The sequence below is a fragment of the Leptopilina heterotoma genome, unplaced genomic scaffold, assembly GCF_015476425.1.
Source record: "Leptopilina heterotoma isolate Lh14 unplaced genomic scaffold, ASM1547642v1 Lhet_666, whole genome shotgun sequence".
Taxonomy (NCBI): domain Eukaryota; kingdom Metazoa; phylum Arthropoda; class Insecta; order Hymenoptera; family Figitidae; genus Leptopilina; species Leptopilina heterotoma.
In genome coordinates this window covers 69,888-93,669 of record NW_025111154.1, presented here as the reverse complement: position 1 = coordinate 93,669, position 23,782 = coordinate 69,888, and the positions used below count along the sequence as shown (strand labels likewise).

The following is a 23,782-nucleotide window of genomic DNA, read 5'->3' as shown; positions in this document are numbered from 1 at the left end:
TACGATATCGGGCGAAATATCACGAAATCGATAAATAGGAGGAAAATATTTTCAAAATTGGTAACTTTCCCCTCAAGTTTTGAAGTGGAAATTATGTTTTTAAAGAAAACTCACCGTCATGTCATACTCGGTTATATATGCAGGTATCTCTAATTCATTTGGAGACATAACTTCGTAGAGATATTCCACACCAGGTAGATTATGAACTTTTTGCTTTATCGCTGGCGCCATAAATGTTGTGAACCACCACGTCATCATCTGCAAACATCGAGGTCGTGAATTTATTTTCAACCATTTTATAAATTAGTATATATGCTAAAATTAAACAATTTATTTTCCTCCTGTATATTTTTCGTACGCAAAAATACTCATTTTAAAAATAGATTTTATTTACAATTTATTTTCATATCCGTACTGCACTTGCAGGAAATATAAATATAGCACTAGAAAATTAAAATTCAGCCCACTTTCAAATTAATTTCATTCACTAAAGAAATTTCAATTATTCCAATGACAATTTATTTATATTTTTTCATTCATAAGTCGAATAATAAATATATCCTCGCAATTTAAAAATAGAATTTTTCGTCGTGCGCAAATTTTTGTAAAATAAAATAATATTTTTAGAATAATTTGTTATTGTAGGGAAAAGAATTTTTAGTTTGAAAAACTCATGCACTCGACTATATTTAAATGATGTAATATTTTTCCAACATGATGTTGTTAATTAATAAGAGTCAAATAACCTGATTTTTAAATTTTTTTATCTCGTTTCAATGCTTTATGTAAATGCTTCTGAATTAAAAGAAAAACTAGATGAAACTGTATACAATATTTTTTTTCTAACAAGTTACAACCGGTATTAGTAGACATATGTATAAGTTGTCACGGAAGTTCAACAACAACAAAAAGACTTAAAAATGAGATTCTATTCGCATTTACATAATTGTCGTGGAGAATTATTTCCCCTTTAATAATTATTATATAAAATCATGTCAATTCCTTTAGAAATATTGTACGAACCTTTGTCCAGAATGTTGGATGCACGATGTAAAAGTGCTTCAGATTCTTCTTGTACCTAAAAAAAATAAAACGATTGTTATAAACAGTAAATTATTTTTAAATTAATATTGGCAAATAATTTATTGTCTTTTAGATGCTTTTTATCTGATCCATTGTTTTGTATTTGCTACAATTAATATTGAATTTAGTGACCCTAAACCCCGTCCCCCTGAAATATAGATTTTAGAAGTTTTGCTAATTTTAAAAATTTTTATCCTCCATGATGGTTCTGCCATTTTGAATTTTTTAAAATTAACCTTAGATTTGTAATCAGCGACACCGAAAAACCCCCGGGAGTGATTTTTGAAAGTTTAAATCAACTTCAAAATTTTCTATCTACCATTTTGAATTTTTGAAATCCAACTTCAGATTGGTAATAAAAAAACTCCCGAGTAACGAGTTTGAATTGAATTCCATGCACCCAGAGAAATGGTATATTTGTCTCAGAACCAACTAGACTTTTCATTTGTTTGAAATAAATTTTATTTGGTTTAAATAAAATTTTATTTATCTCAAATATATGTTTTATTTGTGTCGAATAAAATTTTTATTTAAAAGAAATAAAAAGTCTAGTTGGTTCTGAGACAAATATACGTTTATTTAACTCAAATAAAATATATTTGGTTTAAATAATATTTTTCTCTGGGTGTGAGTTTCACAAAATTCGTCAGTCATATTAAATCCGCTATTTTGAATTTTTAAAATCCGACTTCATATTCGTAATGAGCTATACAACGAAAAACCCTCCTTGAAGTATTTTTTAGAAGTTTAACTCGACTATTCAAACTTTTATACACCATATTAGTTCTGCCATTTAAAATTTTTAGAAATTGACCCTAGATTTTAAAACAGCAAACTAAAAACTAATTATGCAATGCTAAAGTTTAGAACTTACTTTGAAAAGTAAATTCAACTATATTGTGGTAAAGGTTTTAAAAGTAAGGTAAATATTTAATCCAATTGTTAATTCTAAAGTTGTATATTCTGGAAAACAATAAATTATCATGTATGATAGTAGTAAATCAAAATACCGAATCTCTTCTGAACTTTACCAAACGGAGTAATCATGAAAATAATGGTATTAATAATAATAGTAATAATAATAATAATAATAATAATAATAATAATAATAATAATAATAATAATAATAATTTACTTGTAAGGAAGTACGTTGTAGACTTCTCGAAGCCAATTAAGGCTGGGGTAGTTGTTGTTGGTAGTCAAAGTGTGAAAGTAAGCAATCACATAATCTCCTTTAACGATAGGATCCAGAAGTTGAATCAGGTACAATAAGGCCTGAAATAAAAAAAGTGAATTATTATTGAGAACAAGGTCAGAACATTGTGGGAGGTCTTTGTAGCTAAGTGTTCTTTATACGGGTTAATAAATTTCTTGTTATGTATGCATTGATGCCTGAGGCTATGCCCAATAGACATCTGGGACAATTGCTGTCAAGAGCAGGGAAACATTTTATTAAACTCTTGATCCAATTCTTAAATTGTCAACAGGGTGTCTATTTCTCAATTGAAAAGGAACTTCAAGACGCTAAAGAGTAAAATTTTATTTCAGAAGTGACATATAGTTGTTTGAATCAATAATTTCCAATTATCAAAAAGTTGTAATTATTGCTTTTCTATTAAGTGCACTGTACGTTGCACTGTTTATTTACTTAAGGCTGTATTTGGTCGATAACTATAAAGTTAACTATAGTACAGTTGAAAAAGATTTTCATACTAGATGGTGAATAAATTTAATATTGAATAAGAAGTTTCACATCAAAGGAATTGATAAACTATAGAATACTTGAACCAGAGATTACAAAAATCTTCATAAAGTTTTTTGTCTTTTGGAAAAAAAATTTTATAAAAATACTATTTTCAAAAGAACGACAATTAGTGTATAATTTATTCAAACCATTTTTATTCACCATATTTGTAAACAATTGCTGAAATATATAAAGTTTTTTTTAAAGGAAACTAGAAATTAGATAACTTAAAAGCAAAAGATTGACAAAAGTGCTTCTATTGTTTAGATAATTGTTACACTTCAGGTTATACAATTGGCACAACTGATAGGCATCAAATCTTGTTATGCATGTAATTTATTGGGAATTGTGACTAGGGTAATAAAAACTTATTTTCTCCTTTTGGCAAACATTATTTTCCCTCTTAATTACCTAATCAATAAATAATATCCATTCTATTCAATAGTTTCAAAAAAAGGTGAACAAAGAAGTTTTTGTGTGTAAAAGTATACGATACTCTTGTTTATGACATATTAATAGTAATAAGCATTATACATTCTGAAATGGTAAAACATTCCTGAGAGAAACTTTACTAAAAAGTTAAATTAAGCAATTAAAATACAATTATTCAGATAAGTTTATTTTCCCTAAGGATTTTATCGATTTTGTACTAAAGTAGGCTAAAATTTTGTGGGTCGGGAAATAATATTGTTTTCCTGTTCACTGTCATGGTTCCGTGATTAATTTTGTAGCGAACTGAGATGTTATTTTAGGATTAAGGCTTTCAAATATTTAGAATTTTATATTTTCAAGGATATATTTCTAAATTAGTTTTTCCGAAACACTTTTACTTTTATTACTTTTCAGCACATGTTTTAGGGATTAAGTTTATAGTATTTTATTACGGTACATCGGTACGTCCCTACGCTGGCCGTTTGCTTAATTGCAGTACCCGGATTATCATCCGGGTTACAATTGAATAACCTAGGTAAAAAGGTAAAAATTAAGCCTTCGAAAATTATACAAACTGATTTGCCTCAAAAAAAAACATCTGATTTGCCTCCCACCATAATTGAAAATGTAGTACAACCCAAAGAGGGTTTTTGCTATTTTCTGTAAAAGACAGTACAGCTTGGTCTTTCGATTGGAAAAGACGTTTTTCCCACCAAGCATCGGCAATAACTTATTTTTGAATAAACCTATTATTTATGTTAATAAAATAATTGAGTACCTATTTATTCCTTTCTCCCTCAATTTAATAAATGACTATCATTTATCATGAAGGTACACTAACCACTACGACGGAATAATTACAGGGTCGTTGTGGTCGGAATTTTTATTCAGGGCACAAAAATAGTAGGGTGGAAATAGAAATTTTTGTGGTGAAAATTCAAAAATTAAAAATTTGTTGATTGTAGAAAAAACTGCATGAGGTAGTTTTTAATACCAAAAACACTGATTATAGGACGATGCGTTAACACAACAGTGGAAACTCTCGATTAATAATATTGTTCCTTTTTGTATAAGAAGGAAGCTCATTCTTTTCGAGTCAAATAAAATAAAAGTTTCATTTATTTTATCGTTTCGACAACATTGATTGTCTTCATCAGAAACTGGAATTTATTAACAATTTATTAATGTTTATAAATTGTGGATTAAGTATAGAATTAAAGTAAAATATACTAACAGTAGTAAACTTGTCAAGATACACGTGCAGACAGACGAATGTCAAAACGCACACGCAAATTAGTCTAAGCATGAAGTAATACATTCATTAAGGTGATCACAGATGTTTTCGCATCGGGAACTTGATATCAGAAGGAAGCCAATGAAATAAAAGGTATACAAAGAGAATTAATTGTCAAATATTAAGATTTAAGTAAGTTAGGGTATTTTTCATTCAGTTTATTAATGTCATCTTTTGTGTTAATTGGGCTGACCTGTAAATTAATATGTATCATTTCTCATATATTCCAAATGACAGGAATCACACAAGACTCATGTAACGAAATGTTTCTTTATAATTTTTCGAGGTTTCGAATGTGGACGAAGGTTATGAACATTCGACAAACAGAAGTCTACTAACTACGAGCAAGAAGAAGAGTTGGCAAGGTCTTTAAATCACCTTTTGTGGAATCAAAATAGACTTTAGTAAGAACAACAAAAAATTTATAATTCCTTACTTTGAAGATTAGTCGAAGCAAAGGATGAGGTTTCTAGTGGGTCAGCCAGAACAAACAGAATCGTCCTGTACTCCTTATCATCCTCCATACTCTTTTAGAAGAATTCCTAATTTATCGAATTTAAAAGCCAATATATAGGTCTAAGTGGCTTAACATTCCTAGGTTGTGTCCAGAATGACATTCAAAATTTAAATTTCAATTAAACCTCGGTTCACGGAGTTAATAACAGATTGGGGACGAACCATGTCGACAGCTTTTACGGTCAAGGATCAACCCTATCTGCCTAAATTCCTGAAATTTAAATTTAGAAATTATATTTGCATCAAAATTTTCATACACAAAATCGTTGAACTCAGATTGTATTAGCAGAATTTATCCAATTGCATTAGTTTCTTTCGAAAGAAATTCTGTCTATGAAAGTGTTTACACCGAGTGGTATAAATTTATTCTCTGCGCGCATAAACGGAAATATTCTCCATGATCATATATTCGCGCCTGCGCAAACACGTGGTCAAGGTAAAGCCTTTCACTACGCAGCTATAGGCAAACATTTTGCGCAGGCACGAATATATGCTCGTGGAGAATATTTCCGTTTATGCGCGCAGAGAATAAATTTATACCACACGGAAAAAAAAAGTTCGAGGATTATTCGGGAACTTCGTTCTTAACTCTTGGATACGGCGGGTAGTACACAGATAACTAAATGTTGCCTCGTTTAAATATGTAATTTACTATTTCTCTACAAATTATAACTATTTCACCACTTCTCGGCAAACTGTTCTTGAAAAAGTCGGGAACTGTTCAAGAAAATCGAAAAGTTAGGCGAATGCAAGAAAAAATGGATTCTGCTTCCCCCCTCCCACTTCCCCTCCTTGGCACGTGCGCACACACACACACATTTATCCTTGAAGGTCACATACAATTTTTATTTTTTATTAAGTTTCTGAAATAGAAAAAACCATATTAGAGAAAAATCGACGGCGGCTGGAACAAAACTCGTTTACCCGAGAATAGAAGTCCGGCGTCTTATCCAGCTGAGCTAAACAGGCGAGTTAAATACCTCAGCATAAAATAAATATATAAGGCACGCAAGTCTTACTGACGGGGAGACTTGTTGAGACTGGTGCGCACAGTTTCTGCGCACCAAGATTCCTTGACGAGTTCCCGAATATTTCAGAAACAGTTGCGGCCAGTGCCATGAACTTTACATGAGAAAGTATACTTTCTCATGTAAAGTTCATGGTCTCTTTTTCATTATAATGAAAAAGAGACTAATGGACTATTTATAGCTTTTTCTAATACAGTTCCCGAATTTCTTTCAAACATTCATTGATTACCATTGAATGTTCGTCGCTAGTTCAGAGCTGTTACCACGTATCCAAGACTTAGGAAATAATTCCTGAAATATCTGAGAACTTTTTTTTTCCGTGCACACGGTGTAAACACCTTCTATGATAGCGTCAATCACCATGACGCAGTTAACAGCCCTATTGTAACTTTCTACTTTTGTAGTTCATCCGCTCTATCGTTTCCAATGAATCCACTGTGAACTTCTGAGCTATTACCTATAAACATTTAACCAAGTACCCAAAAGAAGTCTAAAAGAAATTCTCCAGACATCCGATGCAAGAAACATAATTTAAATGTGTCATGAAACCCATGAGCTTACTAAGAGATTTTATTTATTTGTGAGATTGATTCGAAAAAATTATTAACTTCTTTCACCTTTGATAATTAATTACCGAATGATAAATTCATTTCCTTCAAACATAATTTAAGTTTGGTAATTCAAATTAAAAGTGAATTCAGTTACTAACTAAAAAGTATGATTATAAATAACTAAATTTGAAAGATTCCGATCTTCTCGTACATATTCATTTCACTATTAGATACGAATTCACTTGAATTTCAGTTCCTCCGCGACTCCGTTTAGAAACCAGCGTTAGTAGTGCAACCAAAATCGAAAAGAGGAACAGACGATAGCTGAAATGAAAAACTGATAACTACTCTACATAGTGAAAGACATAGATAAAAACTTCTCAGGTGAACTTCTGAGCTATAACCCGAGTAAAAAAGTAGCGTGGGCTATGTATAGCCTACATACAATTTAGATAGGTTTAAAGTCGTCCTCCTATGTAGACCATTTAATATACATACGAGGTACATACTATGTAGGCCTTTCCTACATAAGCGTTTTAGATGTAGGATGTATGTAGATCTCAAATAGGCCAGCCTATGTAGGTCTGCTTATATAATACCTATATACCATCTACATAAACTATCCTATATATACAAAGGACATAGGTCATCCAATGTAGAATCTACATAGAATTTTAAAAGACCAGCCCATGTAGGCCTGCTTATGGAAAATCTATGTAGAATCTACATTGACATTCTTATATCAAAGTGATATAGGCCGCCTAACGTAGACTGTACATGGACTTTTAATAGACCAGCCTATGTAGACTTGTTTATACATAGTTCCTATTACAATTGGTCTACATAGAGTGGACTTAAAGTTCCTATATAGAAACTATAATATCAAGTCTGCATAGGAATTATGTATAACCGTAATGTAGATCATACATCATTTAACCCATGTATAAATATAACGTACGAATTCTATGTAGATTCTACATAGACTGAACGACGTAGTGAGTATGTACACCTTCTACGTAGGACCAACATCTTTTACCATACATAGAACAGATGTAGATGAGCGTTACATTCTTATGTACACTGTTAAAAAAGATTGTAAATTTACAATACTTTCATACAAAAAGTGATTGAAAATTTACAAATATTGTATATGAAATAATTTCAAAAACGCGTGTTTGAAAGATTTGTAAATTTACAATATTTTCAAACAAAAGTGTTTGAAATTTTCAAAAATTTTTGTATGGATTAACTTCAAATACATATGTTTGAAAGGTTTGTAAATTTACAATATTTTCAAACAAAAGTGTTTGAAATTTTCAAAAATTTTTGTATCGATTAACTTCAAATACATATGTTTGAAAGATTTGTAAATTTACAATATTTTCAAACAAAAGTGTTTGAAATTTTCAAAAATTTTTGTATGGATTAACTTCAAATACATAAGTTTGAAAAATATGTAAATTTACAACCTTTTCATAAAAAAGTGTTTGAAAAATTTATGTGTAAAATAATTCAATACACATATATGTTTTAAAATATTGTAGGTAAATTTACAACTTTTTCATTGAAAAGTACTTAATTGAAATTTTTTTGAGTTTTTATACAAAATTGCTTCAAACATATGTGTTTAATAATTCTCTAAATTAGTTTAAAACATTATTTATAAGTAAATACATTTTCAAATGTTGAAATAACTAAAATTTTTTTAATCAGTTTAATTAGTTAAATTTGACAAAACTTGTTAAGAGAATAAAACATTTTGGATGATATAATATAATTAATTAATATAGTTAGTTATTTTGTACAGATTAAAATTTAAAAACTGCTGAATTAAATAGAAAAATATTTTTCCATAAAAAATCTTCTGTGTATAAAGTATTGTTTAAAAATTTCTTAAACATCTTAATACATATCATAAATTTAACAGAAACGTAAAGAGAAAAAAATTAAAGAATACTATGAATCGGTTGGTGAAGAATTTTAAAGATATTGAATCTTTAGAAATATAGAAGAAGTAAAAAAAAGGGAATGGTCCACATGTTTCTCACTACTGATACTTTGCAAGAGATTTTCATAGCCTCCCTTGGTCGAGCGCGTCTAGGCGCAGCTCCCAAGGTTGATGGCTCCATACAAGACACACTATACACAGACAACATTATATACGACTAAGGGTTCAAATCGTAGTGTCGCATTTCCGTAAAAATGCTAATGAAACTTTTTTTTTAATTAATTTACATTTATTGTAACATATCAAAACACAATATAAACAGTTTAGATTTTTTATTTTAATATTTAAATCGTTTTCCAAAAGTCCAAAAGTTTTTTGTATAAAATTTGGAACAAAAATTTTTAACAGTGTAGGTAATACATCGTTTGGCCTATGTATAATCTACAGTATGAATCCTATGTAGATTCTACAAAATCGAGCCTATGTAGAATAGATGTCGAACAGCGTTACATTCTTACGTAGGCAGAATGTAGGATTTGAGTCGCAGGCCTATGTCGCCATGTAGGCTGGCTGACATAGGCCCTATATAGAAACGACTTTAAATTTTATTCGGGAACATATAAAAATATTATCCCGCCTCATAATTTGGGCTGGTCACCACAAAGCAGTACATGTTCAGTAGGGTCACTCAAAAAGTTAATAATAAACTTGACTCAATATTGGAACCGCCATTTTGAATTTTTAAATTCTGATTGCAAACGCCTTAATAAAATTTGGAAAGGAACCCTAACTAGAAGCTATCCCTGAAACTTCGGACTGTACCCGTTTTTAATAAATATTATTCCCAAAAATCTCCAGCTACTTTTTTTCTGTGGTCCAAATAGCAAAAAATTTTAAATATCACATTTTTAGTTACCTCTCAAAATAACTAGTGGGGCTTTTAGACTTTTATGGTCTTAAATTAGAGAAGAAAATCTAAAAAATTTTCTTTATATTACTATATATAGGGGAGTGTAAGGTATGGTGGCGCACTTGTCAAATCTGGCATGTAACGTCACATCTGAAGCGCCTTATCACTATGGTCGATGTCTTTTATCGTGATGACATTTTATATGCAGTAGTATTAATGATCAAACGCGTGCTTTGTACTTTAAGTGATTTTGAATAAAAAAGTAGTGAAAAAAAGAAAAAAAGTTTTATTGGATATGTGTGTTAACAGTGCCAGAGTGAAGATTTTTTGAAAATTGAGTCTGGTAAATGTATGGAACGTATTGTTTAGACCTTGGACAACAGTTTTTTGTATTTTACATTTTTCTCAATTCGCGCTGTATGAAAGTAACACCATCATATTTTCATCAATAGCTTGTAAGGTATGATGGCGCAATTTTTGCAACGTACAGTGGCGGATCATTTTTTGCACGAGTTTCAATTGTCTTTGAATTTTTTGTGTACTAATGCCTCATGTGCTCCAACGCAACAATTCTCGAATATGTGACACTTGCGGTCTTCTCTTATTCTAGTTGCGTTAAAACAGCCACCAGCTACTTCACATGTCCAAAATTGTAACCATAACTGAAGTGAAACTTTTTTTTCTATAATGTAAAATCATCAGTTTTCTCTACTTTTGTTATTTTTCATCATTTCTAGTAGTTTTAAAAAATAATTTTAACATCTACATAATATTTTAGTTAAATACACCAAATGCGCCACCATACCTTACAACTTTCAAAAATAAAAAAAATCAGTTTTTTGCGCCAAGAGCTGTAAAATTTCACTGAATTTAAATTTTAACAGCCGCTTCTGACAGAAATATGCTTAATCGATGTCAGCAACTGCCTGCTTTTGAAATTTTGAAAAATATTGTTTTGAGAGAGAGAGAGACGCAAAAAAGAAAGTGTCCGCCACCATACCTTACACTCCCCTATATATATATATATATATATATATATATATATATATATATATATATATACCCAGATAACCAGCGTACTAGTACTGTACCAGCCATGTACCTTCGCACTGTACCAGGTACTGTACTGGTATGTCGTACTGATAATGGCGGAGAAGCATTGGAAATTCATAACCTAAAATCCCAATTAGTACGACGAACTGGTATTGTACCTATTATTATATTCGTACGGAGTACTTTGGCAATTTTAGAATTCTAACCGTACAACATACCATTTTTATACAAGTATCGTACTGGTATGTACATACTCTATTATTTCGTACAAGTACAATATGAGTACGATACCAATACGCTGTACTAAAAAATAATGATTAGTACGCTTGGCTATCTGGGTATATATATATATATATATATATATATATATATATATATATATATAAGTTTTAGAATTTCTACAATTTTTTTCGAACACTTCTACCAGTTGCATGAATTGCATAAAAATGAAAAATTACTCAATTTCTAAATTCCCTTCTTTCGATTTTTTTACCACGATTCTTCTTGGAAAAATGAAAATAGTAAAAGGGCCAACCACCGACCTTGTGTTACTGACACATGTATGAGAGTTAAACGAAGTCTATTTCCAGGCGTGTTAAAATCGATCTGTCGCGAGCCAGCACTTCTTTCTATGTGTTAGGCATGAATATAAGTTTTTCCATTTGAAATTTATTTATCTTTTTGAAATTTTTTAAAATACTTTAATCTATTTCAATCTAGTTTATAAATTGATAAAGAATGGATAAAATCTAGTTTAAAAAAATTTGTTGTTACACTGTTGATGCATATTGTAATATTTACTTGGAAAATTTAAAATTTAATTGCATGATTCATATATAATCTGAGAAGAAGGACTTCCCTTGCCAAGATTGAAAATAATTCTTTTTTTGCTCACTCTGTCAACATATTAGGATATTTTGTAGTAAAAATGCTAAAATATATGAGTTACAAAATTGTATTAGTTCGAAAAATATTTAATACCGAGAATAAACTTTATTTCTTTGGGAAAATAATGTTTTACTTTAAATAAATATTTATTTCTACCTTGTCGAGATTCATATTGTTAGCCGGGAACCATTTGCCAACAAATACGACAACAGGTCGTCCTTGTCGATCGGTTCCACTTTGATAAAGACAACCAATTCCTGAAATTTCCGAAAGGTCTTCCATTTTGGCACGGCGAAGAAGTCTCTCGTACCTGGAATCGAAAAAATGACTTTAATTCCAAATCTATTTATATCTTACAAAGTTTCTTAGAATTTTCTTACAATTTTCTAAATCTTTAAACTAAAAATATTTACAATTAGGTGAAAATTAAAAATTTTTTCTCTTCGTTGGAAAAATTTACTTAAGCAAATAAAAAAATATTTGGGTTTTCTTTCCCAGAAAAATTATCGTGACACTAAAATTACTTCTTTTGATCGCTTTATGAAAATAATAAGTACGTGAATATAAAATTCAGATTCATTGTGATAATGTTTCGCTGGAAAAATATTTTAGAAAAGAATTGTGCTATTAACAAAACCGCTGAGCTCAGTTATAGTATGTTGCAAAAACATGACACGATAATTAAAATCTTATTATTCTGTTTTTTTTTCAAGACTAAACGAGAAGTTAATTTAATTTACATTATGTACAATTTTCTTGTTTTAATTGGATTTCTCTATAGTTATTTTGATTCCTAGTAGTAAATAAATTATGTGTAATAATCTAAATTATTTAAACATCACACCATTAGAAATTTCTTTTCCAAAAATGACTAAATTTATAATTATAATAACAATTACGTTTGTATAATCCAAAAAATATTTAAAATATAAAAGAGAAATTATAATAAGAAATAAAATACATTATAATGTAAAATTATAATAAAAATACTAATCATAACAAAAATTTGAAATTAACAATTATTTAAAAAAAAAATATTTTAATTAAATAAATTAAATAAATAATAAAAATTAAATAATGTTATTATAATTTAATTATAAATCAATGTTGTGAGTAGAATTAAACAAAAATGAAGAAATGTAGAGAAAAAAATTGGAACATGTATCAGGACAGTTAAAAATATTTATGTTGTTTCTAGTTTTATTGGCATATAAAAAACCGTTAGAAGTCTCTGTAAAAAAATTTAGTATCCAAATAAATAACAAACGGATGTTAAAGAAACTCATTAAAGTGCAGCGAATGTTGTCAACAGTTGAAAAATTAACTTTTTGTAAAATTATTCTTCTCATTATTACTTTTTCGTTTTAAATGGCATACGATACTGCTTGATTACTATGTGTACTTCTTATATAAGTTCTTTTATACTATTATAATTTTTTCTATTTTTTGTTAATGTAATCAAGGGTATAACCCGTTAAACTTGTAATAAAAAAATAAATTATTATTACATTATTACGTTTCGTTAAAAAAAAATTAATATTAGAATTTTCATTTACTTTTTTTTAAATTTACAATTCCATTTTTTAATCTTTAAAATAAAAATGTTAAAAAACAGAAAAATAATATAATTTTTATTAAATGTTTTAGAGATAAATTAAGAAACAGAGCCTTGAACTTTATTCAAGTTGTTTGTCTTCCTAAAAAAAGCTCACGGCTTCTCTTTAAAAAAAATTATAATAAATAATTATGATAATTATGATAATAAAAATAATTTAAAAAATATCTTGGAACAAACGGGTACAATATTTTTTAATACCAAAAAAATTCGATGACACTAAACTTTTGTTTTACATTCTCACTAAAAGTTTCCCTGCAAATTCCTTTATATTCACAATAAACGCACTGAATCCAATTTTTGTTCGTTATAAAAAATATGCCATTACCTGATATTCTTCATTATTAAAAATAAAAACTGAATCACAAGTTGTTTTCAAAATTGTCAATTTTTCAAAAATTGCAAAATTTTTATCCACAAAAAAACTGTTTTTGTACGATATTTGCGGAAATATATTTAACGCGCACCTGATCATTCCTTGAGAAACTTATGATCTTTGTCGATTTAATTATGAGAACAGAGGAATATATACACGCAATTGCTTCTTTATCGGGAGCTTATCTATAATATTTATAAGCTCTACGGAGATGGAGAGAGCGATTTCATGAAAGTCATAATTAAGGAAATTTTGATGACATTTTCTTCCGTTGTAAAGGTCACGAATACAGCATTTTTCTCTTAAGTCAATAAAAAAAGAATAATATTGAGATTAAAATTTATTTTTCATATAATAAAAGTCAATGAAATTTTCAAAAATTCCATTCTTTCTTTTGTTTTTATTTTACTACGTTTTGAGAAGTCAAAAACAAGAGAAGAAAGAATGAAGAAAAATAGAAAAATATTTTCTTGAAAAATTGTCTTGCAGTATAAAAATATGTTTTAAGGAAATGTTAAATTATTTATTTGTTCTTTGAACTGATTTTCAATCCACAATTGCTTGATATGGTAAAAAAATCCGATCCTGACATACATATTGGAATAATAAAAATTGCGTTTGTTATTATTTATGATTATATAATTTGTAGGAGGAAAAATTCAAGGTTTTAACGATTGTACTAAATTAATTAGTATTCGTTAAACACGTTCAATTGCGTACCTGATCGAAAAACGGTTCTGTTTTATGTAAACAAACATTGGCATTGTATTCAAAGCTGCTTTAAACATGTTAAGGACTCAAATTGGATAACTTTAAAATTTACATCGGCTTCTTAAGTCACTTTTCAATTATTATGCATTACACACAGAAACTTTACAGAAATGGAGAAAATTTCGATTTTTTTGCACCTTTTTTTATTGCTCCTAAATTACATCATAACAATTTTTTCCATTTGTATTCATTCATTAATTTGCAATTAACTTTTTTTTCTAAACAATAATTCTTTTTTTCTGCACTATTTACATTTTTTTTCCTTATTTTACATAATATGGAGAAAAAATAGTTTGGAAGTTTTATAAGAAGTTTAATAAAACCTAAAAGACAATTATTGTCTTCAGAAAAAAATAAAATAGTCTTTTTGTTTTTTCAGAGAATTTTTTTTCTTTTGAAAAATGTTAGAATTAAAAGTAAAAAATTCAGTTTCCATTGGGAGTTTTGGATATGCATCGATTCAAACAAAAAGTTTAATCAAATCTAAAAGATTTTCTCTCGAAAAAATAGTCTTTTTTCAGAGAAATTTTTTTCTTTTTGAAAATATGAGAATTAGAAATAAAAAATTCAGAGTCACCATTGAGATTTTAGATACGCACTTATTCTCCTCTTCGACAATGTCATCCATGTGAATCATTACCATACTGCTAATTTTGTCCACTTAAAAATGAGACGTTGTGTGTGAATTATAAATACTAATTTGTCACTGGTAAAATTGTGGAAAACACGTTATTAATTTTCACGAGGAAGAGCACTTGTCAATAAGAGGGGCTACAATATGACGGGTGTGTGTTTGTGTCTTTGATGAGAGAACACGCTTATTACGATTCACTGATCTAAATTTATTTGCAAACGCTGTGCCGCACTTTGGGTGGTTCGCGTTAAACTGAAAGGAGTGACAGTCAGTCAAGACAAGTCGCAAGTTCTTTGGAGATTCAGTCTTTACTGACGTCTGTTCGTTGACTATATGCTTTTGGTTTTGTTAGTTGTTTATCGTCTCTACACTATGTGAAAACCACTTTGCCGGCCTCGGAGCCGCTTCCTTGCATAGTTTGCGCGTGCTTCGTCAATCCGGTGAATAACGCGCCTGCTCCAGATTCTCGATGAAACCTTCTCGTAGTCATTGTACCTTTAATTCCTTAGCGAGCGTAAAAAATTATTCTTTTTTTTCTCTTTTTGAAATTAAAGAGATGTGTAGAATTTTTGATCCGCAGAAAATGGAAATTAGGTTAACGAAGAGATTCTTTTTTTTGGATGGAGCAAAAAAGAGTTGTGTTAAATTTGAATAAAGATATTATTATTTGAAAAAAGCGTTGTCTGCATAGAAATTGCTTTTTTCCATAAGCGTCCTCATTATGTGAACTTTAAGATGTATTAATTTTTATAAAATTGAGGAATTATTGTTTTTCTAAATTGAAACTGATCTTTCCTTTATATACGTTGCTGCAAAAATATTCCAGTTATTGAATCATTAGAAAGACTTCTTCTTTTGCAGATACCCTGAAAAAGTGACAATACTATTCCAGAGACAAACACAACTGAAAATTATCTAGAAGTCTTTCAATGTCTGCATCAAAAGACGCCTAAAAGACACCCAAAAAAATTTCAGAAGACACTAGGATCACAATTTTAATTTATCTTGCAAGTTATTTCCATTTAGTACCAAACCGAAATATTAAAAGGACGTTCATTTCTTCATAAAGCATCCCAGAGGACATTGGGAGATAGAATGTCTTTAGGAAATCTATGTCTGTTTAAAGGACGTTCTAAAAAAAATGTGTGTCTTAAGATATCCGAAAAAACGTCTTTATGATCTAAGACGTCGTCAGAACTACTTTTGAACGAACATGTAGGTCCTAAAAATATCATAAGGACTCCCAACAATAAACCAGTTCCCAATGTCCACTGGGATGCTAAGACGCTAAGCAACCGAAAATATGTCAGAAGACTTTGTAAACAACATCAAAAAATTTATCCGAAAGAGTGTTAAAACTCTTGTTGTCCATATAACTAAATACCCAATAGATGTCTAAAAGAAATCCTCCAAACGTATTTCGAACAAGTGTGTTCAATAGGATCCTAAACACCAGCACATAGATAAAAACTTCTTAGGTGAACTTCTGAGCTATTACTTATAAGTATTTAACCGAATATCCAAAAGATGTTTAGAAGAAATCCTAAAGCAAAGCACAAAAACAATGTTTAATTTCTTCTAATGTAACGTAATCTAATTTGTAATGATTCATCAATAATTCTAAATTAAACTGCTGGCTAACTTGCAAGTCATTAGCAAAATAAAGAAAGTTTGCTGCATGCACGACAGATGATGATTCATCTTAAAATGCAATTAACGATTAAGCGTTGCTTAAATATTGCAATTTCCTTTGTCTGTATGTATGTAACGAAATTTAAAAATAGTTATTATCTTTCAGAGAATTTTGCAAGCACGTAATGCATTCTTAAAACTGCAAGAAAGCACCCATGTACCTCTGAGAATTATTCTATTAAAAACGTAATCAATATTGCTCTACCTAAGGACTTGTTTTTAATATATCTCTCTACACCACATCTCTAAAAATAAATCATCAACATAAACAAGGAAAGTATATGAATAATTATGAGAATAATAAAGTGAATAAAAAAAACAATGGAATTTTTGAAACAATATTAAAAAAACGTAATTACAGTGGATATTTTTTCATATCAGAATTTATCTCATTGACGCAAGTAATGTTTACTAAAAGACTAAAAGTGCATTTGTCTACGTGCTACTTGTTTCAGAAGTGTTGATATTAAAGCGACAATAATTTATGTACTAAATATTTCTGACACATAACGTACACTTTATAATTCTATTTTCAATTTGTAACATTTCTTCTGTATCAAATATTTATAAAAAAAATTAAAATAATTTTGCTCGCATTTTTATCATCAATTTAAAATTTATCGACGTATTCTTAGTGAAAAATAATTTTCTTTTGCATCTGAAGATAGATCACGCTTCTACTCTTTAATGCAAAAATTGTTTGTTCGTACAGAAAATACTTTACAATGGAATGACGCGGAAATATAACTTACTAGGTATGAATAATCAATGACGAAAGAAAATTACAGAGTGTTAAGAAAATGATCTGAATGTTTTAAATTTCTTATTATGTTCTTGTTCAAACGAACATGAAGAATTAATAATCTCAAACAGGTTTGAATTTATACATTCCTGAAATGACAATTAAGTAAATCGATCTTGAAGTATAGAATAAGAACGCAATTAAAGTTTTTCAAGATGTTAAAAATGTGATTGAGTTATTCTAATGACGCAAATTGAGTCTTTAAACGGATTACATTTAAGATCTCTATTTACCAAGAGTTCTTTTCATCATCGTCACGAGTTGTAACAAAAAAGATTTTTATATGAATAAACAATTCAACTGTGGGATACATTTAAAAATACTTTTTGATAATATCTTCACGGTGACTAAAAATAAGACCATTCAGATTCTGATTAGATAGCACGTACACATGTTAATTGACGAATGAAAATATCACAACTTGACCCCTGCTGAAATATATCTGAAGGGCAGCTTAGTAGCATAAGGGATGTCTGTTACGCCCCATCAATTTTCCCTTACCTAAAGGAAGAGGTACTGAAATTATCCTTAATTGGATTCTGTAGAATGTACCAAAAACTATTTTAAGTGAGGAATGGTCCTACAAGTTTTAGTGCTAGAATACAAAACAATGTTTTTCTGGACTCCTTTTTTACTTTTCCAGCTCTGGGGTTAAAGATTTTTGGTTGTGTATTTTTTCGGTAATGATATCATCTCCGAAATCATTTTATACAATTAATTTCGGCTAATAAAATTAATTGGTCCCGCCGATGGTTGTCAATTACCGAAAATTATAGATGTCATCGATATGTTGGTCAGTGCTTTTCCACTGCTAAACATGACTGACATCTTGACCAAGAAAAGAATAAATAAATTGTACAAATTCAGATACAGTACCCCATGTGAGCAGACCGGAAACGGGAAATCTCACCGCCAGTTCTTCGACTGGTGCTTAAATGCGCACGGATTGTAGGGGCGCACAACTTCTTGAAGTTTCGTTAAGAAAATAAGCAGAATATCTGCAAAAAATTAAGGAAGAAGTCGCAAAGATTGTCAAATCTTGTAACAACCAGAAGAACGTCAATATGACGATAAAGTCTTAAAATTCTTGAGAACCTCGTTAAAGAAGTAAAGTCAAGGCACACAAATGTTGACAAGAGTGATGTGCGCCTTTCGATCCACTTTTCTATCAAGAACTTCTTAATGTAACTTGTTATGGTGGCGGAGCTTTCCACTAAAAGACATCTAAACATCAAGAATGGATTCACCGAATTTTAAGTCACTACACCAAGTGATCAGTCCTGCAACCGAAAATCTCACTTTTTGTTCTAGGATTGGTGAACTTTGTATATTTTTGATAAACATTGACGCGGTGGTGGGGCTTTTCACTAAAGGACATCCAATTAGCAAGATTGGTATCACCGAATTCCAGGTCACTACTAGTTTGAAAAGACTAAGGGTTTGGAACAAAGAACTACAAGTAGAAGAAATTAGAGAATGTAGAAAAAGAGGAAGCACATGCTAAGAAAATTAATCGGAAGGCAACGAGAGAATCAACAATTCTGATTAGAGTCGCCGGAGGAAAATTTTATGCCGACGTGCTTGGCAAGCTCCGCTGGGAGGTGATACCTAACATCAGCCACATGAAAGTTGTAGCAGTAAGGCCTACAAAAAAGAGAGACCTTTTAACTAAAATTCAAGGAAACTCCAATAATGAAGCGGCAGAAACTTGGACCCAAGTTTTTTGAGTCCAATAAGAGCTCCAGATTACTTTGACGAAAGCTCTTTATATCTTCAATCGATTTGAAAGTTGGCACTATACTTCTTCATATAATTCCCTAGGTATCTACTGGAAGTTTTTTTTTAGCGAAAATCTGTTTTTAGGTCTCAAAGTGCTACAAAAAATTTGAAAGTTGCAAAAAAGGAATCCTCTCAAACATCTTCTCTAACAAATTCATTTTGATTTTTTTGATTCAGATGATAATAATAATTTAAAATGTCCATTTTTTCATACCCCTAACGCTCATATAGGATTGTTTAGAGAAAAATAAGTTTATAGCTTAGAGTTAAAAAGAAATATTAAATTTAAAAATAATATTTCCTCTTTTAAATTAGGACATAAAACTATAATGTTAATATCCTTATTTATTATTCATCGGTGAATGACATTTGCAAGTAGAGCATTAAAGATTTTACACTCACTCGATGCCAATAACCACGGCAAATAAAAAACGTTTTTCTATTTTAAAAGAAAGTTTCTAAATAATACATCTTTGGGATTTTGCCAGATAAGATAAAATTTGAAGGTCTATGAAACGTATACCGTGCGTATTTGTATATCAATATTGTAATAAAATTTTTGTCATTTAACTGTCCAAATATTATACTGAACAATTGAAATATAGTTCCTAGGTTTTAATTAATTGTTATGTATTTATAATTCATTAATAGTATAATCCCATTGAGAATTTGCTTCCTAAATATTTTATTTTCAAATCTTTAAAAGTAAAATCTTAAAGCTTAAATTTATTTTTGTATTGAAGAAAAGTAATCAGTGTAAAAAAGTAGAAGTTCAATTAAATTATAATTTGCTTTATTGAATAGTTAATAAATCGAATTTTCACAAGTCAGGAAGCAAGTAATTCATTCCTGGGATACTGTGACGCAATCAATAATTTAAGTTTAAATTATTACTGACTTTCTTAGTAATAAAAAATAATGTAGTCTTTATTTAGTAGAGAAAAATTAAAAATAAATGGATAATAAATAAACATAAATTTATCATTTAAGATAAAACGTTCCACCTACGTCTTTGTTATTTGTAAAATTTTGTACATCTGATAATTGTTACGTCAATTATCATATGTCACATATTCTTCCTTAAAATATTTTTAAGTACATAAAATTTCTCTACCTGCTTAATTATTTAGATTTAAAATCTTATTATTCGCCAAAGAAGGGTTGTTAAAGGTTTTGAGGTCATCATAAGCGCAATTCACAGAGAGGATTGTATTATTATTATTAATACCAGTGAGTTTATTTAAAGCTCACGGCGAGCTATTTTTATTGACGTTCATAAAACTTTTCCTCTTTTTTTTGTCATTGACTCGAATCAAGTTTGCTTTTTCACATGTCTCAAATATATATTGACGTCAAATATGTAATTTTTTTTGTCTTGAACTTATACGAAGGTGAAAATGTGTAAAGTTCGCTATTTTCGTTCATCGATCTCATTTAATAGAAATTGAAAGACCATTAAACTTGAAATTAAAGGTCATGCTCTAGTTTCAATGAAAATAGAAAGGTTAGATAAGAATGAATGCAGTTGGGTTCTCTGTTTAGCTTATTGTAATATTCGCAATGCATTTTTGATCAAGTTTACGGACAGGGATTTTTTAATACTTTTTGAAATTTAATAATTAGATAATTTCTTGGTATAGTTTTAGTGATTCCCCAACATCATTCGGACATTTAGGTTTTGTTACGGACGTACTAAGGATATCCGGAAATTATGATATCTGTAGAATGTTCGAGGGATGCTTATGAATATCTTAAGAACAGGGGTGTTCTAATTTCCGGATATGACTAAAACGTCATAAATCTTGGAATATTTTGTTGTTAGGGTTTATTGCAAATAATGTAGTTAACCCAGCAGGAACTAAAATGTCTTTCTAGTCCTAAAATGACCAGGAACGTTTTGCAGAAGAAGATTATTTTTTCTTTTTCTTTTTAATATTAAACTTTGACTGCATTATATCTGCTTATCCTCAGATTGTACAAGAATAACAAATGGAAAGGTGAATTAGACAAAATTTTGTTTTGTGACAATTTTGTTCTATGAATTAGCTTAAAGTTGCTAAAAGATGTTGAAGAAATAGTTATTCCATTAGCAGTCTTGAGTAAAAATAAAAAATCTTGACTATTGTTCCTTGTACTTCGAAAAAAAGTTTTCAGCTCATGTAGATGTGCTAAAGTCCACAGCAGCATTTACTGGGTATGAGGGATCTGCCTGAATTTTTCATCGCTGCTTCCATGGGGAGTTTAAATCACCATCATTACCTCTAGGAACATACTTTCAAGTTGGTCTAAATCTCTAGAGGAAACTCTGGGATCTCCTTTAAATATTATTGATGTCTTTTCTTCGGATTATTTATTTCTTGCTATGAAAATTTAGGCTTCTTCAATAAGAAAAAAATATATCCTCTAGAGTCCTTAAATTCACCAATAAATAAACTCAAAGAGTGGCAAATTCCTAAAAATAGGATACAACTCACCGTTCTTTGTGTTGCATCTGCTTGAGCAAATCAGCTAGAGGATCTGTAAGAGGTCTCTCTCCTAACAGTCTTTGTCGATCCAAATCACCTTGCATTTGGGTGAAAGCATGATCACCGAGGCTAATCGATGTTTCCAATTGCGAGGTCAAATCAACCGCTTCGTCTGCTGAAATAAAAAAAAACAGTTGGAATTTAAACATACTAAGTAGAAACAATTTAAAAATTATGTAGTTCTCCACTTTATCTACAAAAGATTAATATTCGCCTTTACATTCTCAGTTAAAGTAGGTTTCTGTCTCCAGAAGCTTTAAATGCAGAAATCTACTTTATTAACTTTATCACATGCAGAAAATATTCCCCGGTTGGTAAATAACTATAAATTCATGAATACTATAGGGGAAGACCCCCTTTGAATAGAAACATAAAAAACGATTAATTCACCCAGAGAGAAGAAACTTTCAGAGAAAGATAAATAAGATTTTCCTCCCCTAAAGAAAAATAATAGAGCAACTTTAGAAAAAATAGATCCATATAAGAGGAATGTCTAGTTATTGATCTGTTTGCCAAAAAAGCATACATTTCCCCTGCCTTTCAGCAAAATATATTTCTTATTCTAGAATTTATAGATAGTAGACATTTGGATGCTTCGAATTAATTTTTATGAAACATTTTTAAGAAAAATTAAATTGAAGCATCAAAAATTAATTTGAATCGTCCAATGAGAAAATTAAAAAAGTGATTGTAATTATAAGGAGAAAGAGAAATGAATTACCGTCAGTTGCATGAAGAGCATGTTGTGGATTGTCAATAATTCTAATTTGACGATCTGGAAATTGTGGTTCTCCATCGACTCCTCCAATGTCAGTTGGCAATTGCCAACATGCATTTTCCTCTTCCGATGGTGTTCGTGGAAAGTAAAGCGATAAAAGAACTTCATAAATTCCTAAATCACAGGGCTCGAGCACAAAAACGATGCAGCTTATATAATCCGAATATTGTTCCAAAAATCTTCTCACCGTTCCTGTTTGAATTTAAAATCAATAAGAATTTTACTCTTTTTAGAAAAGAACATTGTATCCACAGTATTATTTAGTGCATCCATACTACATTATTCAAAGTGTTTTTCATTTTGTTATGCAAGGCTACTACTTACTCAGGGCTATATGTGCTCCTTCATTTGGTGGATAATTCCGTCGAACCGAATTAATAACAGGCAAGGCAATACTACGCAATCCGAGTTCTTTTGCTTTTTGAAGAACATTTCTGCAAAAAATTAAAATCAATAAAGTACATTTTTTTTCACCCGAATAAAAAATTTTATTTATTAATTCCTTTTACCTGTAACAACAATGTAATGTGTTTTCCGCTGCCGTTTGATATTTGGTATTATATAATGGCCCCACTGTGTGAATGATGAAACGGGCCGGTAAACCATGACCCTGCGTCGTCCTTACTTCACCCGTTCTGCACTCTGTAAATTATTGATTCTATTTATTGTCATCGATTAACATAAAAGCGATTATTGATACAGTTAGGAGAAAAAAATAGAGTTTTCTAAGAAAATACATTTACATTCATCTTTAAAAACACAAGAATCTAGAGCTAATTATTAGTTAATAAAACTTTATCTATTATATAATTTAGTGTTTTTTTATATTTCGTCCGAATAGTCTTCATTGCATTTTTTATTTTATACTCATTCTAATAGTTGAAAGACAAAAAGTAAATTAAGTTTAGAGGTTTTTAAAAAGTACCGTTAAAGAAAAAAACCTGAAGGAATAAATATACGTTTAAATCAACGTGAAAATTGCACCAGTGGTTTTACTACTTTTTTTATTGTTTTACAAGAAAGTCGTAAAAATTATTTTCTGCAAGTTCTGGTGAACAAAAGTATTCAAATATTGTGTAAACATTTAATTATCCGGTTTTCTTATTTACAAGACAGAAATAAGAAGGTATGCTTTAGATGATGTTTCCGGTAATCCGGTTACTAAAAAGATGATTATTTACTATTAAATTTTATAATTTTTATATATTTTTATTTAAAATATATCCTAAGAACGTCCTAAAATGTCCAAAGTAACTCTAAATGTCTATAGGATGTGAAAAAGGCGACCATAAGTAGTCCTTGGACGTAGATGTTTTAAAGATATCCTAAAAGTATTCAAAGAAGTCTAAAATAACTATAAAAT

General features: G+C 29.7%; 1 protein-coding gene across 2 annotated transcripts in view; it reads right to left on the bottom strand.

Annotated features, from left to right (window-relative positions):
- LOC122510116 (protein GDAP2 homolog) overlaps nucleotides 1-23,782 on the bottom strand; it is a 55,442-nt gene that overhangs the window by 4,604 nt on the left and 27,056 nt on the right. The window contains exons 4-11 of one of the 2 annotated variants that reach the window (XM_043624536.1): nucleotides 22,929-23,061; nucleotides 22,744-22,853; nucleotides 22,363-22,611; nucleotides 21,591-21,753; nucleotides 11,604-11,757; nucleotides 2,219-2,358; nucleotides 1,024-1,078; nucleotides 115-258 (exon numbers count right to left, since the gene is read on the bottom strand). In XM_043624536.1, coding sequence (XP_043480471.1) covers nucleotides 115-258; nucleotides 1,024-1,078; nucleotides 2,219-2,358; nucleotides 11,604-11,757; nucleotides 21,591-21,753; nucleotides 22,363-22,611; nucleotides 22,744-22,853; nucleotides 22,929-23,061 — 1,148 coding nt within the window. Of the gene's footprint in view, nucleotides 1-114; nucleotides 259-1,023; nucleotides 1,079-2,218; nucleotides 2,359-11,603; nucleotides 11,758-21,590; nucleotides 21,757-22,362; nucleotides 22,612-22,743; nucleotides 22,854-22,928; nucleotides 23,062-23,782 lie in introns of both variants that reach the window. The other variant, XM_043624535.1, reaches the window with a different exon arrangement.